The following is a 14,844-nucleotide window of genomic DNA, read 5'->3' on the forward strand; positions in this document are numbered from 1 at the left end:
AACCACTATAACAGAACAGTGTACTTTTCACTCAGTGTCCACACACACCAAGGTTACTACATTCACCATTTTCTACATTTTTACCATAATTGCATGTACTGTATTTAACACTGATATACCACTGTAACAATAAGTATAAGACAAAATGATCAAATGATGTTAACTGCATTGACTATTATAGTTTTGGGGACATTGTGTTGTATTTGTTAGTTCACAATGTTAATAGACAAGAAGTGAGCCGTGTTTGATAGTAATCTGCATTATTAGGTGTTGAGGTGAACGATATTTTCTCAGAAGAAGCTGGTATTTCCCATCATTCCGACAGGACTTGGAGGCAGCATGAGTCTGCTGGTGTGAGCTCTGGTGTCACATGACCACTCCAGCTCCACACAGGAAGTAGCTGGACAATTCAAGATGGCTGTTGTCTGCTGACAGAAGGGGAGTTGTTTTCAACTCAAAAGTAGGCAGGCTTTTTAACGTTATCAATCCAAAATTAAAGAGTTCGCATTGTTAGCTCGTCTCGACGCTGGTCCGCTATGGCCCAGTGTGTCCAGTCTGTGCAGGAGTTCATCCAGGACTCGTTTGTCCCGATGGTGGCCGTCTTATGCAGCGAAGATGCGGAGAAAGTGACTCGCAAAAACAACCTGAATTTCGCAGAGCTGGTCCGGCCCTTCTGCAGGCTAACATCTGAGGGTAAGAGGGATTCATGCCCACCAAGCACCTCGGGTGGTGTTCCTGTAGCTGTTACACATTTTTCATTGAAGAAAAACACGCTCGGTGTGTAGCCCCGGGCCGCTAGCTAGCCTCTGTGACAGCTGACGTTAGCAGCGGGCTAACAGGCCGGGCTAGCGGACCGGACAGTGAGCCGCTGCCTGGCGACGGGACGGCAGCGGAGGAGGGGCTCAACCTGGGGCGACTCTTAAGTTTCTCTATCGACTTGACATCAGAGAGGGCCGCCTGACACCCAAGCAGGAGCTCGCCTCACCTGACCGGCTGTCTCGGTGGATGACACCCAGCAGACCTCTCGGCTCTCGGCTACAAGTCGCTAGCTAGTATTGCCAGCTGCCTTGTCGGCTAACCGGCTGGAGCTGCAGGCCCAAAGTCACTAATGGAGGCTTAGCCCTCCTGCTACCTTCACATTTACTAACATTTTTATCAGCTGGGGTTAATTTGAGCCCAGAAATGTACACCTCCAGAAAATTATTATAATAAATGTTACCCGAGTTTATGTGTCAGGTGCTTTACGTGTCTTGTTGACTACCTAAACAGCCCTTTAAATAAAACACAACACCGGACGCTCACCCCCTTTTACACTAAACTTCTGACTGGAATCACTTTTTCCCTACCAAATGTCACAATAACTATCAGATCTCACATTCCTACAGTTGTGTTATGTTACCACAGGTGTGTTATGACAGGTATCATTAATGCAGGTCTGGTTATGTTATTATGGGTATGTTATTATGGGTATGGCTATGTTACTGCAGGTGTGGCTATGTTACTGCAGGTGTAGCTATGTTATTACAGGTGTGGTTATGTTACTACAGGTGTGGTTATTTTAATATAGGTATTGTTATGTTATGCAGGTGTGTTACTACAGGTGTGGTTATATTAGGTTTGGGCGCTAAAGCAGATGAAAGTTTTTTGACAGGCTTGTTTTAGTTCCTCAGTGTCATCCAAAACAGCTGAAACAAATGTGTGTAAAATGTTGATATTCCTCATATGTTTCATACAGCTAAAACAGCCTGCGGTCAAACTGACCCAAAGAAACACCGATGAGTACCAGATGTGTTCAGGAGATTGAAAACACATTATCATGTGAATTTCCACTTGTCCCCATTAAATTAGGAGAAGTCATGAAATGGAAAGCGAAACAAATGATGTTAATCATGTATTTAGAGATGTTAAATGTTGAATTGGGTCACACTGACCCCAAAGATAATAGGATGTTTAACATAAATTCAGTTGTCGGTGAGGGTTAGGTACTCACTAGAAGATCAGGCGTGATTTCACCCCATTTGCCAGCTTTCAAGACCAGGTCGAGACATGGGGTGGCTTGTTGGAACCAGCTGTCAGGTCAGAATATGCTGCAGTTTGAAGGGGATACAGATTTAGTCTTAAAACTTAGGATCTACTTGCAAGGCTGTTTAGGTCACCACTAAGATATCAAGCAGGTGTTTACAATTTGAAACCCTGTACTCTAATGCTGGGCTGCTATGTTTATCTCCCGATTCGGTACTGTCATGATCCTTGGGTGCAATCTGTACTGTGATTCTTATGTATTGCAATTTGTTATTGCGATTTATTGAGATTTTTTTTCTTTAATTATCCTCTAGTTTGTGGATTTCACAGGTTCAAGAGGCTGTGATTATGCTAAAGGTCACAATAGGTCATTTTATACAGTGATGTCAAATTTGTCGAAAAATGGACTACAATGAAATGTCTGCTATGGGGGCTAACATCATCACAGATGAATCAAATGTGGCTCATTGGATCCACAAGAGTCCCAGCTTTCCAGTCAAAGCCAACTGATGCAACTCCAAGACTGTTGAGGCCCCAGTCTGCACAAACACACCATTTTACAGCAGGCCAAAAGAACACATTTGGACTGCAGGGTTTGTGGCCCAAACTGCATGGGATTAGCATGAGGTGGGCATGTCTGCAAAGAGGAGACCTGTGAGTGCCCAGAGAACCCATTTTCATTTCGAGAGCTTGAGGTCAGAGGTCAAGAGACGCCCTTGAATGTGTTTAACTCTCCCCACTGGTGTGCACAAAATTATATGATGATCACTATGCAGCAGTAATCCTGGACAGGACTGTCAAAATGCAATAGTACAGGTTGCTTGTCGCTAGATTACAACTAAGGTGATATTTTCATTACCACGTGTCACTTGGCTCTCAGAAAATGATGCAGAGCGTGTGAGACAAATAGTTGTGAAAAAGACTGAACAATAAACTTGTGAATTTGTGAACACGGTCTGCACCACAGGCTGATGGGCTGTGATACACTATTCTGCCAACTCACTGCTGTACAAACTAAATAATGGAGTCTGCTCAACAAACTAATGATAATGCTGTTTTGAAATTTCAAGTGCTTTTAAGGGCAGTATGTAGACTGCTGTCTTGATTTTGTGTATTATCTGTGATGAGCTAGTGTCAGGTGAGATCATCAACCAGCTGTCACATCTGTCTGGCTCTGACTTTCACTGCAGCTTCTTAGTAAGTAAGCCATGCAGTCTGTGCTGACTTCAGCTTCCCAGTCATGGTTTCACCCACATTTTAGTTTTTGTGTTTCCTCTTGTTTTCCATGCAAAATAATGTACAAACACCAAGAGCAGCAAGTTGGACCTTTCTGTCTATCTGGAATTGTTTTGTGTGTTATGCCCATCTTGGCCATTGAGTCTATTCCTTTTGATAACCTTGAAGGAAAAGTCTAGCCTAAAGCACTGTTTGAAACCACAGATTAGTGATTTTACATTATGTTTCTGGTGTAATTTTGTTGTTTGATGTTGTATTTTTAGTTATTCTGTGGCTTATTAGCCATAAGTAAAAACAGTTCTATCTGGCTGCCAACCCAGAATACTGTATTTCTGTCTGTCCATTCACTGCCATAGCAAATCAGCTACTTTTAGCACATAAACAGACATAAACAAAGTGGATTATGACAATATATAAAAAAAAAAACAAAACAAAACAAGAACTATCAGTTCTCATTTTTTCCCCATTCATTTCCAATTATTTTTGAATTGTGTGGAGAAACGTTTGACTCATGTATCATATATCAAAAGAAATGGGAGTTGTTTCCAGCTTGATTCCAGCTACATGGGAATACCCCAAAAATGCCCGTGATTACAGCTGGGCAATATAGACAAAATCAAATATCACAATATATTTACCAAATATATACCAAATAGCTCAATTTCAAGTGTTCTAGGGATGACTGTTGGTGCTTTCAGAAGCTGTTTCAATCCAAGACATATTTGATAAACAGTCATTCATAATGCAGATATGATGATGAAACACGTGGAGGCAAATAACAGCACAGCTACAACAGACTAATAAGTTCAGAAAATGAAAATGCCACCACTTCATTGTGTTGCAGGCTTTAAAATCAGGTGAAGATAACACTTTTGTCAGATCATGATGATATGATGATATCCAAAATCCCAGAGAATATTGTGTCTCATATCACGATACCAATCTAATATCAGTTTATCGCCCAGTCCTAGTTATCACCCTCAGAGGCTAAATTGTCATCAGGTGATAGCTGATGGGTTCTGAGATTGCATTTAAAGCAAGAAAAACAACTGTTTTTGTGTGTCATGTTATTGTAATATTGGCCAGTTATTGGAGGATGATCTGATATTAAGAAAGCCTGTTTTCATAGATGCAGACAGATCGGTAGTTTCAGTGAAGACTGAACTGCAGAGCTGGGTTAACTGGAACTAGGCTGTTATGGTTAATCTACAACTGTCAAGGATAAAAGCAGGGACAGCACCGTAATTGGGAAGGGCAGATTGCTGCTGATAGAGGTCAAATAAAAAAAAAAAAAAATTCAAATCCACCAGGGCAATTGGAAGATAGTTTTGAGAAACTGACTGGTATGGCTCTTTAATGCTACATTGTCAGTGTGGGATTACACCGGTTTATACGAGCTGATGTTCATTCTTAATTTGTCTTGTGGTGCAGGTCACATACGGGACCCCAACAACATGGTGCAGCCTGTGAAGAATCTGCGCATTAGTGTCAACAACGTGGTAACCCGGCCCACCCCGGGCTCTGGCACCCTCAGCCCCGCCCAGCGCCGACTGCTTAGCGAAGTGGTGTTATCCTGCCAGCCACCAGAGGGCGGCGTGGCCAATGTGGTCACGGCGGGAAACTATGACCTCAACTTTAATGGTGAGTAACACTTAGCGGTGTGTGCGTCAAAGAAAGGTCAGACATAGATTGCAGAAGCTGCTAAATACAAACTATTATTGCTTTTACTATTAGAACACACTGCTGACTTGCTGTGTGTTGTCGGTATTTTTTTTGCCTGAACAGATCTAATATGCCTAGGCAAATTCTATTAAAACCATCCACTAGTCACTCAGTGTTGTTGGAGTGGCTCATCACAATTTGGGAGCAGTGTTTGAGGCAAGCATGTGAGAATAGACCTGTGTGGGAGGCCTGCAAATAGGGAAGGAAAATAACATTTTTTAAAAAAAAAAACAATGGCTTCATGATCAGGAACAGAAACACTTTTTAAAAAGAAAACCAGTAGACAGAACTAGATAGAGAGTATAATCTCTCACGAGTGGGGTCTGTCACAGATTGCATTAGATGAGAAGAATCTATCAGATTAACAAAATCAGGGTCACAGTCAACAGACACAGAGAATTTTGTCACAAACAGGCAGAGTAGTAGATAGCTGTGAAGCAAATTAGTTAATGTTCTTGATTCAAGATTTGTATGCTTTTTTGTTTATCCTTTTGCCCATTGCCCTCCTGCCCAGCTCGGAAAGAGCTTCCCTCTCTCTGAGTTTTTGTCTCGCCCACTATGAGGGTTCAGGTCGGGGGTGTTGTTTTGTTCTACATAAACTGTGGGCCTGTGAAGCCCTTTGAGACTGTAGCGGTTTAGGGCTCCAAATCATCTTGAACTTGAATTTAAAGCCATGTTTAATTTCAGGGATTTGCTGACTACAACAAAAAATAAAGAGGCTTTGCCAGCAATTTAAAAACCTGAGATACTCAAAAGAATCTGAGCTAATAAGTCGTTGGTTATCGTTTTCCCCCTCGACCTTACATTTTATACCAATGTTTACACTCATTAGTTATTTGCCTTATTTCCCCTTGAGTGGATTAGGCTTGCAGTGAGTGCCCCTGTTCAAAAGTGTGATTCTGTATAAGCAGTGCATCTTTTAATTCTTTGTTATGCCATGGTTTATTGTTTGGGAATATTCGGATGCATTTGAAGTGGGCTGTGTTGTGATCCGAATCACTAAGGGGCGGCTTTGTGTAGTTCCTGTATGCATCCCTGACGTTTCCAAGTCCAGAGTCTTTTCCTTCCTCGTGGGCAGAGTCTGTCTGATTGAGCTGAGATGTTGCCTGTTTCTTAAACTGCATTTGTGACAGCGTTAGTGTTAGCATGAGGATAGATACATGCAACAGTGATTAATAGTTTGCAACAAACAATACTCTTCTTTGTGTCAGACAAATGGTAAATGGACTGCATCTCTATAGCCCTATTTGAATCTACCGACCACTCAAAGCGCTTTCCAATGTCTGCGTCTCACACACACACACACACACACACACACACACACACACACACACATTCACTGATGGCAGAGGCTACCATGCAAGATGCTGAGCTGCCCATCAGGAGAGGTAAGGGGTTCGTTGTCTTGCTCAAGGACACTTCAACACTCTCTCTGGAGGAGCTGGGGAACAAACCAGGAACCCTCCGATACCAGGCAACTGATCTACCTCCTGAGCCATGCCGCAAGCCAAATTTTTCCACACAGCTGACATTGGGGTACCTTTTCTTGTCCACAGTGTCTTCTGGATTTGTGTTATATGCGTCCTTGGGATTATCTCTTTTGCTTTCACTTAAATTTTTCTTGCCAGGGGCGCTCATTGTACTAATCTCCTGTAGGCTAGGAAAACAATCCAGCGTGTTAATATTTGAGTGAAATATATGGTGTGACAGCTGCTGGAGAAAACCTTAGCAAATGGTCTACATACAAGATACATTTCAATTTCATACAGAGATTTATCAAAGATCCATTTGTATCAGTTCCAAATTCCTCAATTAGAAGTATGAACTGTGTAGGAATAGTATTATTTTTTGATAAGTAATGAAAATGAAATGTTCCTGGTAGTGGACCCAGACTATTGCACCACACAGTATGCATTATATAGCAGTAAGTGAGAGATGGTCTTTAACATTAGCAGAAAATAAACCTTTTCACAATTAGTATTTTACTGTTATGTCTGAGGTAGTTAAATTCTAATGTTGTGGTGTAAAAATAGGCTTGAGATAGTCAGCTCCTCCCTGGTTTCCCCCCTTAATGATCACTGAATGCTGCACTTCATCAGGAGACGTTGAGCAAAATGGGACGCTGCTAACATTAGCCTTGGCTCTCTGCTTCCACCTGTCAGATCGCTCTCTTAAAGCTAGCGCCCCCTGGTACAGTGCCTGGAGAGAAACACTGTTGGAGCTCAGCACCTCCAAGCTCTACACAGGTATTCTTCTCTTGTGGTTGCTGCTTTGGAATGGGTGGTGGCCTTCAGCTCTCTACTAGTCCTCTCCCTCCCTCTAGCTGTCCATGTACCTTCACTGTCCAGTAGACCCTCTCTTTCACATGCTTTGTCTCACGAGGTGGTGGGCACTCTCTAGAGTTGTAGATATTTCTCCCCTGTCGTTGTGTGACATGTTCTTTGACTTTCGTATGAAGACTTTCCTTGCCTCATCGTATGTTTTTCATCATGGAAACAGTGGACACAGTAATGGCATCTCCATCTACCAAACATACCCCCCGCCCCTCCATTGATAAAGCACAGTGCTGATCCGGGACAGCACATTCATTATTTGTGAATGTAAACCACACTGTTATATCAGACGGTAAAAATGACAGATAAGGAGAAAACATTTATCTGTTTCCGCATGGTTTCCACTTGGTAGTTAGAATTTTTGTCGGCCGTAATATTGCCCGTTTGGTGTCACAGAAGTTTATCAACCCAAGTTATAAACATAGTAATGATTGCATCAATGTCAGCAGGCCATGGTAATGAAAATGGTTTGAGTTTAAATTCATCAATAAAGATCATCTTGGATATGGGCTTTCTAATCAGTTAAACACATGACTGCTGCCATGTTGAAGAAACAAGATGTCATCCTATTCCTGTGTCTTCTAATGTGAGGTGAACGTGTTTAGAGCCTGACCGATACTGGATTATTTTGTCTGATGAAAAAATATAATCAATTTATTGGCTGATATATATATGAATAGACACACATTTTTTGCAACGATCCTTCAAAAGTAGTTATCAAACACTGTAATGGAGACAGGGTATTTTACATTTTAACAATAAAATGTATCTGATAGTGCCAATATATCGGTCAGGCTCTAATAACAGTTTGCTATTAAATTCTATCAGTGTGACAGTTCCTCTAGGTGGGACAAGAGTGTCAGTGGTAAGTATTTAATGTGGGATGAAGTTCTGTGAACCAAAATAAGACTGATTTTTCCAATATTATGTTGTATAATTGTTATATTATTTCCTGCCTTATGTTGAAAGTGTCTGCATGTGGTAATAGTGGTAGTGGCTGCCTTAATTATTGCGTCTTTGCAAGAGAACCATATGACTTTATTTGAGGAAATCAATCAGTTGATCTTTCCACTTAAAGAGTGAAATGGTGTATACCAAAGCTGTATTGCCACAACTTTTTGTGAACTCATGTATATATTATTCATGTTGTAACTATGAAGCAACAAATATGCCACTAAAGCTGTTCTAAGACAACTTTACATGGCAGATAGCAGTAGCTGTTTGACTTTAGGAAAGTTTGTAGGACTGCAGTAGCCAGAAATCTTCCATGGTGATACTGCTCCTTCTTTGTATGTGGCAGTAAAGGAGGTTTAGGCATCACTGGTGAGTCCAGCCGTCTCTGGATGGAATATTCTCTCACTGCTGTTTAGGACACGTTATTGGATTCCACACTTCAATTTCAATTGGTCTTTGCTTGTGTGGAGATTTCCCTCTAGTTACTATACTGACCAAAAAGTAATTCAGTGTAGGCAATAGGCTGAATGTATAGTGTCTTGATTGGGGGGGTGGGCCACTTCTCTCTGTTGTAGCATCACTTTGTGATTTCAGCTGATAAGGTGGGTGTACTTTTACATTTTTTACAAAATTTTTACTAGTGCAGCTTTAAGAGCATTATTTTAAAGACTACAATAAGAATGCTGTTGGACCTGTAGGACATTGTCTCAATAAACTTTTACAGTCTGCACATGGAATAAAATACTTTTAGCCTTAACATCTGGCCTAGGCTTATTAACTGGAACTACAGTGAGTCAGTACTTTGGCCGGCTAGTAAAATCAACTGTGCTGCCAGCACAATCCACTGACAGACATTGAAATACAAGCATATCAAATAGTCACCACACTATTATCCCTGCTCTAATTTGTTAATAATTCTACTGCTAATGATACATTATGTTGGTCTTATGTAGCCAGTGTAGCAATATACTTGTAATGCAAACCATATTGACTATGTTGAGCTGGTCACACTGTTTTTCGACTAGTACGTTTTGCTGAGTTTTGCTTGGTACTGCATTCAGCCAGTTCTAGCTGTCAACAGCATAACAAAGACATTTAATTGTCTGGTGGGTGTATGCCTCCGCGTGGACCGCATTGTTGTGTTTGAATTCAGATGGTAAATCTTATTAAAAATGCTAAAGCATTTGTGTGTATGATGTTTTTTTCAGGAAAAGCAGCGCCAGCATATTCAGCATTGATATGCATTTCCCATGGATGTGTCATTATCATTTCAATTTTTATGCAGTTCCTGTTAATTTTACCTCCAAGATAGTCGTTGATGATATGTTCCTCTGGACTGAATCTTTTCTCTCATGTTGTCTGTGTGCCTGTAGTGACTACACCTTGGTTTGAAGCGTACAGAGAGAACTTCTTGCAGTCTATGCCTGCCTCTGACCACGAGTTCCTCAATCACTACCTCGCCTGTATCCTTCAAAAGTCATGCAGTGTGTCAGCTTGCTCTCGCTTTGTCTTTTTGTTCCTCTTTTCCAGTTATTTACGCAAGGGTTGGGCAATATCCAAATAATATTCTATATGGGGTTATTTAAAATTGCATTGTGTTGAATTCAGTAGCATGTGCACAATGTGTAGAAAAATAATGTACCAAACTAAGTGCTTACAGAAAGCTGCAGCACCTCACCTAAACAGGGCCATTGATGCGCCATTACCCACTTTTTGTTTTATTGAATTAGTGATACATTGTCCTTCACTGAGCGCTCAAGTGATATGTTATATACTGGTGATGTTTGACAGTTTGCCAACAGAAGTTGGCCTAAGTGCTTCTGTTCAGTTTTTTTCCCAAGGATTTTGTATTATATTGAAGTTCTAATAAAAAAAAACAAAAAAAAACATGCATGCTACCGTAACTGCTAAAGGCCTACAACATGTAGTAAAACTTAATCTTACATTATTCAACCTTATTAAACGCCCCCCCCTTTCAAATCATCTCCTAGTTAATTTCCTCTGTCCTTTTTTCTGTATTTGGCAAATGTGGTTTGTCATTGAGTCCTTGACAGCGGTACCCCATACAGGCCTGCTGGTGGTGTCCTCCAGTGAGGCAGTTCCTGTGGAGCAGTTCCTCAAGCTTTCCCAGGAGCAGCACAGGATTCAGCACAGCGGAGAATACACAAACCCCAAGTGGTTCATCCCCAACACGCTCAAGTACTACGTCTTACTACATGACATGAGCGAGGGTGACGAACAGAGGTACTTTTAGCAGATTATATATATGCATGTATATATGGCTACATATATGGATCAGTGTTAATTCGTCTTGACACTCCTACACATACATAAAAACACACTAACGTCAAACTTGCTGACACAATTACAAAGATCAATGCAATCAACCAAGCAATAACTTAAGATGGTGATATGCTAGCAGTTTCAGATAGAACAATGATAGACAACCATATGTCATGGACGTCCAAAAATCTACAGGGTTTTTATTCCAACCAGATGCTACAGCTGTGAATGTTGAAATGAGCTGATGTAGTATTTTATCGGAAGGCAGATTCTTGCTGCTCCTTTAACTATGGCTGAAAACAACAGGTCCTGAGTGATATTTTATTATGAATTTTGTCTGTCTCAAGACTGGATAAGCCGACTTAGAGTTCTCCTGTGAAAGATTTTACAGAAATAGACTGTTTACATTTGCTTTTACTTGATCGGTCATCTGTGCTTTGCATTTCCCTTTTTTTGCTCACCTCTTATTGATTTTAAATGATTTATACATTTTAAAATGATATATAAATTCTGTAAAGCACTTTCTACGTGTTCTAACTTAAGTGCTCTATCTATAATATCAAAAATAGTTCTGCTCTATTATTAGGGGCTCGATCAGATTCATTTCACAGAAATAAATAAAAAGTGGTCTGACATAAACAAAGGTGCCAACAAGTAGAGCTTTACTGGGCATCGCTTCAGTGTTGGTGCTGGTGTGGAGCCAGGGACAGTAGAGCTCACTTCTCTAGCTGAGCCTCCAGTGTTAGTAATTACGCAAGTGGACATTACTGTAGTCATGTCAGATGAGGAGGGAGACACTGGTTTGGCTACAGGCCACTATTTCACCCTGTTTATGGAAATACTGCACCAAACAATATTCAGTGTATTTCTCTCACTCTATCAGTGTGTTATGTTTATTATGCTTCTCAACGCTGCTGGCATAATGCATCTTGTATGACTGACCTGTGTCAAATCAGCCATGGTACATCATTATACACCACCTATCCTTGTATAATATTTCTTTGGCAAATATAGGCCTAATTATAAACCAAGAGGTACGTTTTGATGATGTTGATGTATAGGCTTTTGGAATACAGCAAGTCAAAAGGGATTCATGTGCGATGAGCCTCTCATAGATGATCATCATATGGTTGTGTATTTGATTTTAACTGAGTGAACATTATTGAACATTATTTCATGTAGGTCACTAGTTTGCCATTGGAGTCGTTATTTCTCATACTCTCCAAAATGTGCATACGGATGGTTTCTGGAGATGTGTGCAGATTTTCAGGCCAAATTTTTCTTTATAACTCTGAAAATTTTCCTGAACAATGGTTTACGCTTTTTTTTTTTTTTTTTTTTGCATAGGCACAAAGGAGTGCCTCAGGGTTCAATTTTGGGTCCATTTCCGTTTTCTCTGCTTCCTTTAGGGCACATAAGATTGACTTCTGCTGCTGCACAGATTATATGGATAAATGTGTGCCTATCATCCCCAGTAACATTCATTGTCTAGTGTAAATAACTGTCTTCTTCACATTCATGTGTGCAGCAATCTTTTTCTGGATTTTTACATAAAATAACATTCCCACTTTGCTTTTCTAATGCATGTTTTTCACTGCAAGGGAAACCTTTACTCAGGTTCGTTAGCTGACAGTAATTTCACAAGATTACTTAGTTCTCTAATGTTCAGAAACCTCTTTCTCTTCCTCTTTCTCTCTCCGTTGAATTTTTTTTTAGATGTTTCACTGGAACGAGCTGTACCTTTACTTATAATTTGAATTGTACTTTAACCATTCCTTCAGTTATTCCATTAATTCTAATTGAATGCCCTCCTCCCCTCTTTGACACACACTCACACAGGGCAGACGCTGTGTATGAGGATATGAAACAGAGATATGGTGCTCAAGGCTGCTATCTGTTGAAAGTGAACTCGCGCACGTTCTCTGCTGGGGCGGATGAACAGATCCCAGACCCCTGGAGTCAGTACCTGCACAGGAACAACATGCACACTCAGGTAAGAAACACAGCTATCTCTGTTTTCATTTAGTAGTGATGGATTACTGCCCTAAGCGAAAATGGGATGGTCAAGCTGCACTGGGTAGTTTTTGCATGTTGGCTCCTGCAAAGGGCAATGATACCCACAATCTTCAGGCCTTTACTTGTGTTTCTGTGCTGCACTTTATTGCTTGTAGTCAAAAGGCATCCTCTTTACAAGATAAGCTATATTTGTCACTGCCTAGCTTAAATGAAGTAGCTGTAATAGACATTCATTCTACATCTACTGTACAAATACGTTCCTAAACTCTGTGATTTTTTTTTTTTTTTTTTTTTTTTTTTTTTTACTTACAATCCACTTTCGATAATTTCCCAATAAGGATAACATTCTCCCAGTAGATCCCAAGTAATTAGTAGATTACAAAATAAAAAGTTACTACATCAATCGGTCATGACTAGACAATTTACTTGTGTGAGGGATGGGGATTAGGGACCCTATTTGTCATGGGTTATAAATGAATTCGATGAAGTAATTATCTGCAGTGTGTTCATTGCACCCCACCTCCCTCTCTCCCATAGGATCATATTCAGTCTCAAGCCATTTGGAGCCTCTAACATGTAAATTTGCTCGGTTCAGCTTTGTTTACTGTCATAAGTGTGATGTATGTGTTAACACAGTGACTGTTGTTTTGCTTTATTTCAGGACATATATGATGAGCCAGTGAACAATGCTACCGTTGAGAATAATGTCAGTGCATCTGGAAGGGACTTGAATGACACAACAGAGAAAGGTCAGCCTTTCAGTTATGTTTTTTGACTCCATTTGTCCTCAGGACCAGTAGTGATGTTGGTTTTACTTACATCACATTTTTGTTTCCAGCACATTCTGGTGATAGTATTTGCCATTGGATTTTTACTGAATTGAATCATCTCCCTAAATACCAGTCAAGGCTGCTATTTGGCTTTTGTCTATCGTCTCCTCCTTTATGATCACGTGAATGACGGATCTAGGTCACATTAATTTGAATCCATTTTTATATCCGTTTAGTCCATGTGGTCTAGATTGTAGTTCAGACTAGCTCTGGCCCTTCACTACTGGTATCCCTCTGACTTGGTGCATGTTGGAGAATGGGGTTTGTAGATTTTGACCTGAGAGAGTGGCACTGTAGGAAAGATCATGAGGTCCCCAAAGTTGACAAGGTTCATCTTTTGGGTAGCATGAATGTGCTCCCCAGAAGATTTCCCATGGCGCCAAAGGGAAAGTAGAGGGATAATTAAAATCAAGAGGACTCTTCCTTTGGGGAACATGAATGCACTCACCAAATAATCGCTAATTACATCTATTGATAACATGTGTATTCACAAGGTTAACAAGGTTAACAAATTCCATGACCGCCCAGTAGGTTTCAAAATATGTTGCCTTGGAGTACAGTGTTAAATGAACAGACGGGCCGACTAACCCACTGACACAGCCATCCTTAGAGCTGTCTGCTAGTGGGGCAAAATTGTGATTCCCTACAGTTTGTGGTTGGTCAGCCTGTATTAATACTTGTACTAATAATTCACTTATAGACCAGCGCTGTTCATGATTGCTTGCTGTCCTGTTTTTTTGTTGCGTCAGCCTGATTGGGTGGACCCTGCCTCAGTCTGGATGCACTAGTGCCATTCTGGCCAATAATTCACCTTGTCACTGGAAGAAACACCGGGGGCAGTGGTGAATTGTACCAGTTACAGTAACACATACAATGAATCACCCAACTTCTGAGTGCTGCACCAGTGCATATGTATGACTGACACTAGAGCCATCAGAGAAAGCCAAAAAAAACTTATTTCTTTTAAAAAATTTAAATCTGGGACATCCTGGTGGATTAGTGGTCTAAGGCCATGGTTCCCAACCCAGTCCTCAAGGCCCCCCTGTCTTCCAGGTTTTTGTTTCAGCTCTATTCTTTCACACCTGACCCATTTAAGGGCTGCATGCTGATTTGCTGAAACAAATCTACCTGAAGAGGGCATGCATGAAGGTGCATGGACCTTAATTGGGTCAGGTGTGCAAGAGTAGAGCTGGAACAAAAACCTGCAGGATAGGGGGGCCTTGAGGACTGGGTTGCGAACCACTGGTCTAAGGTATATAACTATATAAATGGACTGTCCTGGCTGGCAAAATAACTCTAGTATAAGCTGCCAAAAGGGATAACTATTACCTGCCAACAGGGAAGAAAACATCCAGAGCAGACTTGAAGTGGTAATTAAATGCAGAACATTTGTGATTTCTTTTTTTGACCCTGATATCTCCCACATGCCATAATGAAAGTCTGTCAGC

General features: G+C 40.8%; 1 protein-coding gene across 2 annotated transcripts in view; it reads left to right on the forward strand.

Moving 5' to 3' along the window:
* Positions 1 to 397: 397 nt before the first annotated feature.
* trappc8 (trafficking protein particle complex subunit 8) overlaps positions 398 to 14,844 on the forward strand; it is a 34,446-nt gene continuing 19,999 nt past the window's right edge. The window contains exons 1-7 of one of the 2 annotated variants that reach the window (XM_030049403.1): positions 398 to 693; positions 4,690 to 4,899; positions 7,143 to 7,226; positions 9,641 to 9,730; positions 10,337 to 10,511; positions 12,390 to 12,543; positions 13,228 to 13,315. In XM_030049403.1, coding sequence (XP_029905263.1) covers positions 537 to 693; positions 4,690 to 4,899; positions 7,143 to 7,226; positions 9,641 to 9,730; positions 10,337 to 10,511; positions 12,390 to 12,543; positions 13,228 to 13,315 — 958 coding nt within the window. In that variant the 5' untranslated portion in view covers positions 398 to 536. The remainder of the gene's footprint in view (positions 694 to 4,689; positions 4,900 to 7,142; positions 7,227 to 9,640; positions 9,731 to 10,336; positions 10,512 to 12,389; positions 12,544 to 13,227; positions 13,316 to 14,844) is intronic. The other variant, XM_030049404.1, reaches the window with a different exon arrangement.

The sequence above is a fragment of the Myripristis murdjan genome, chromosome 4, assembly GCF_902150065.1.
Source record: "Myripristis murdjan chromosome 4, fMyrMur1.1, whole genome shotgun sequence".
In the NCBI taxonomy this organism is placed as follows: Eukaryota; Metazoa; Chordata; class Actinopteri; order Holocentriformes; family Holocentridae; genus Myripristis; species Myripristis murdjan.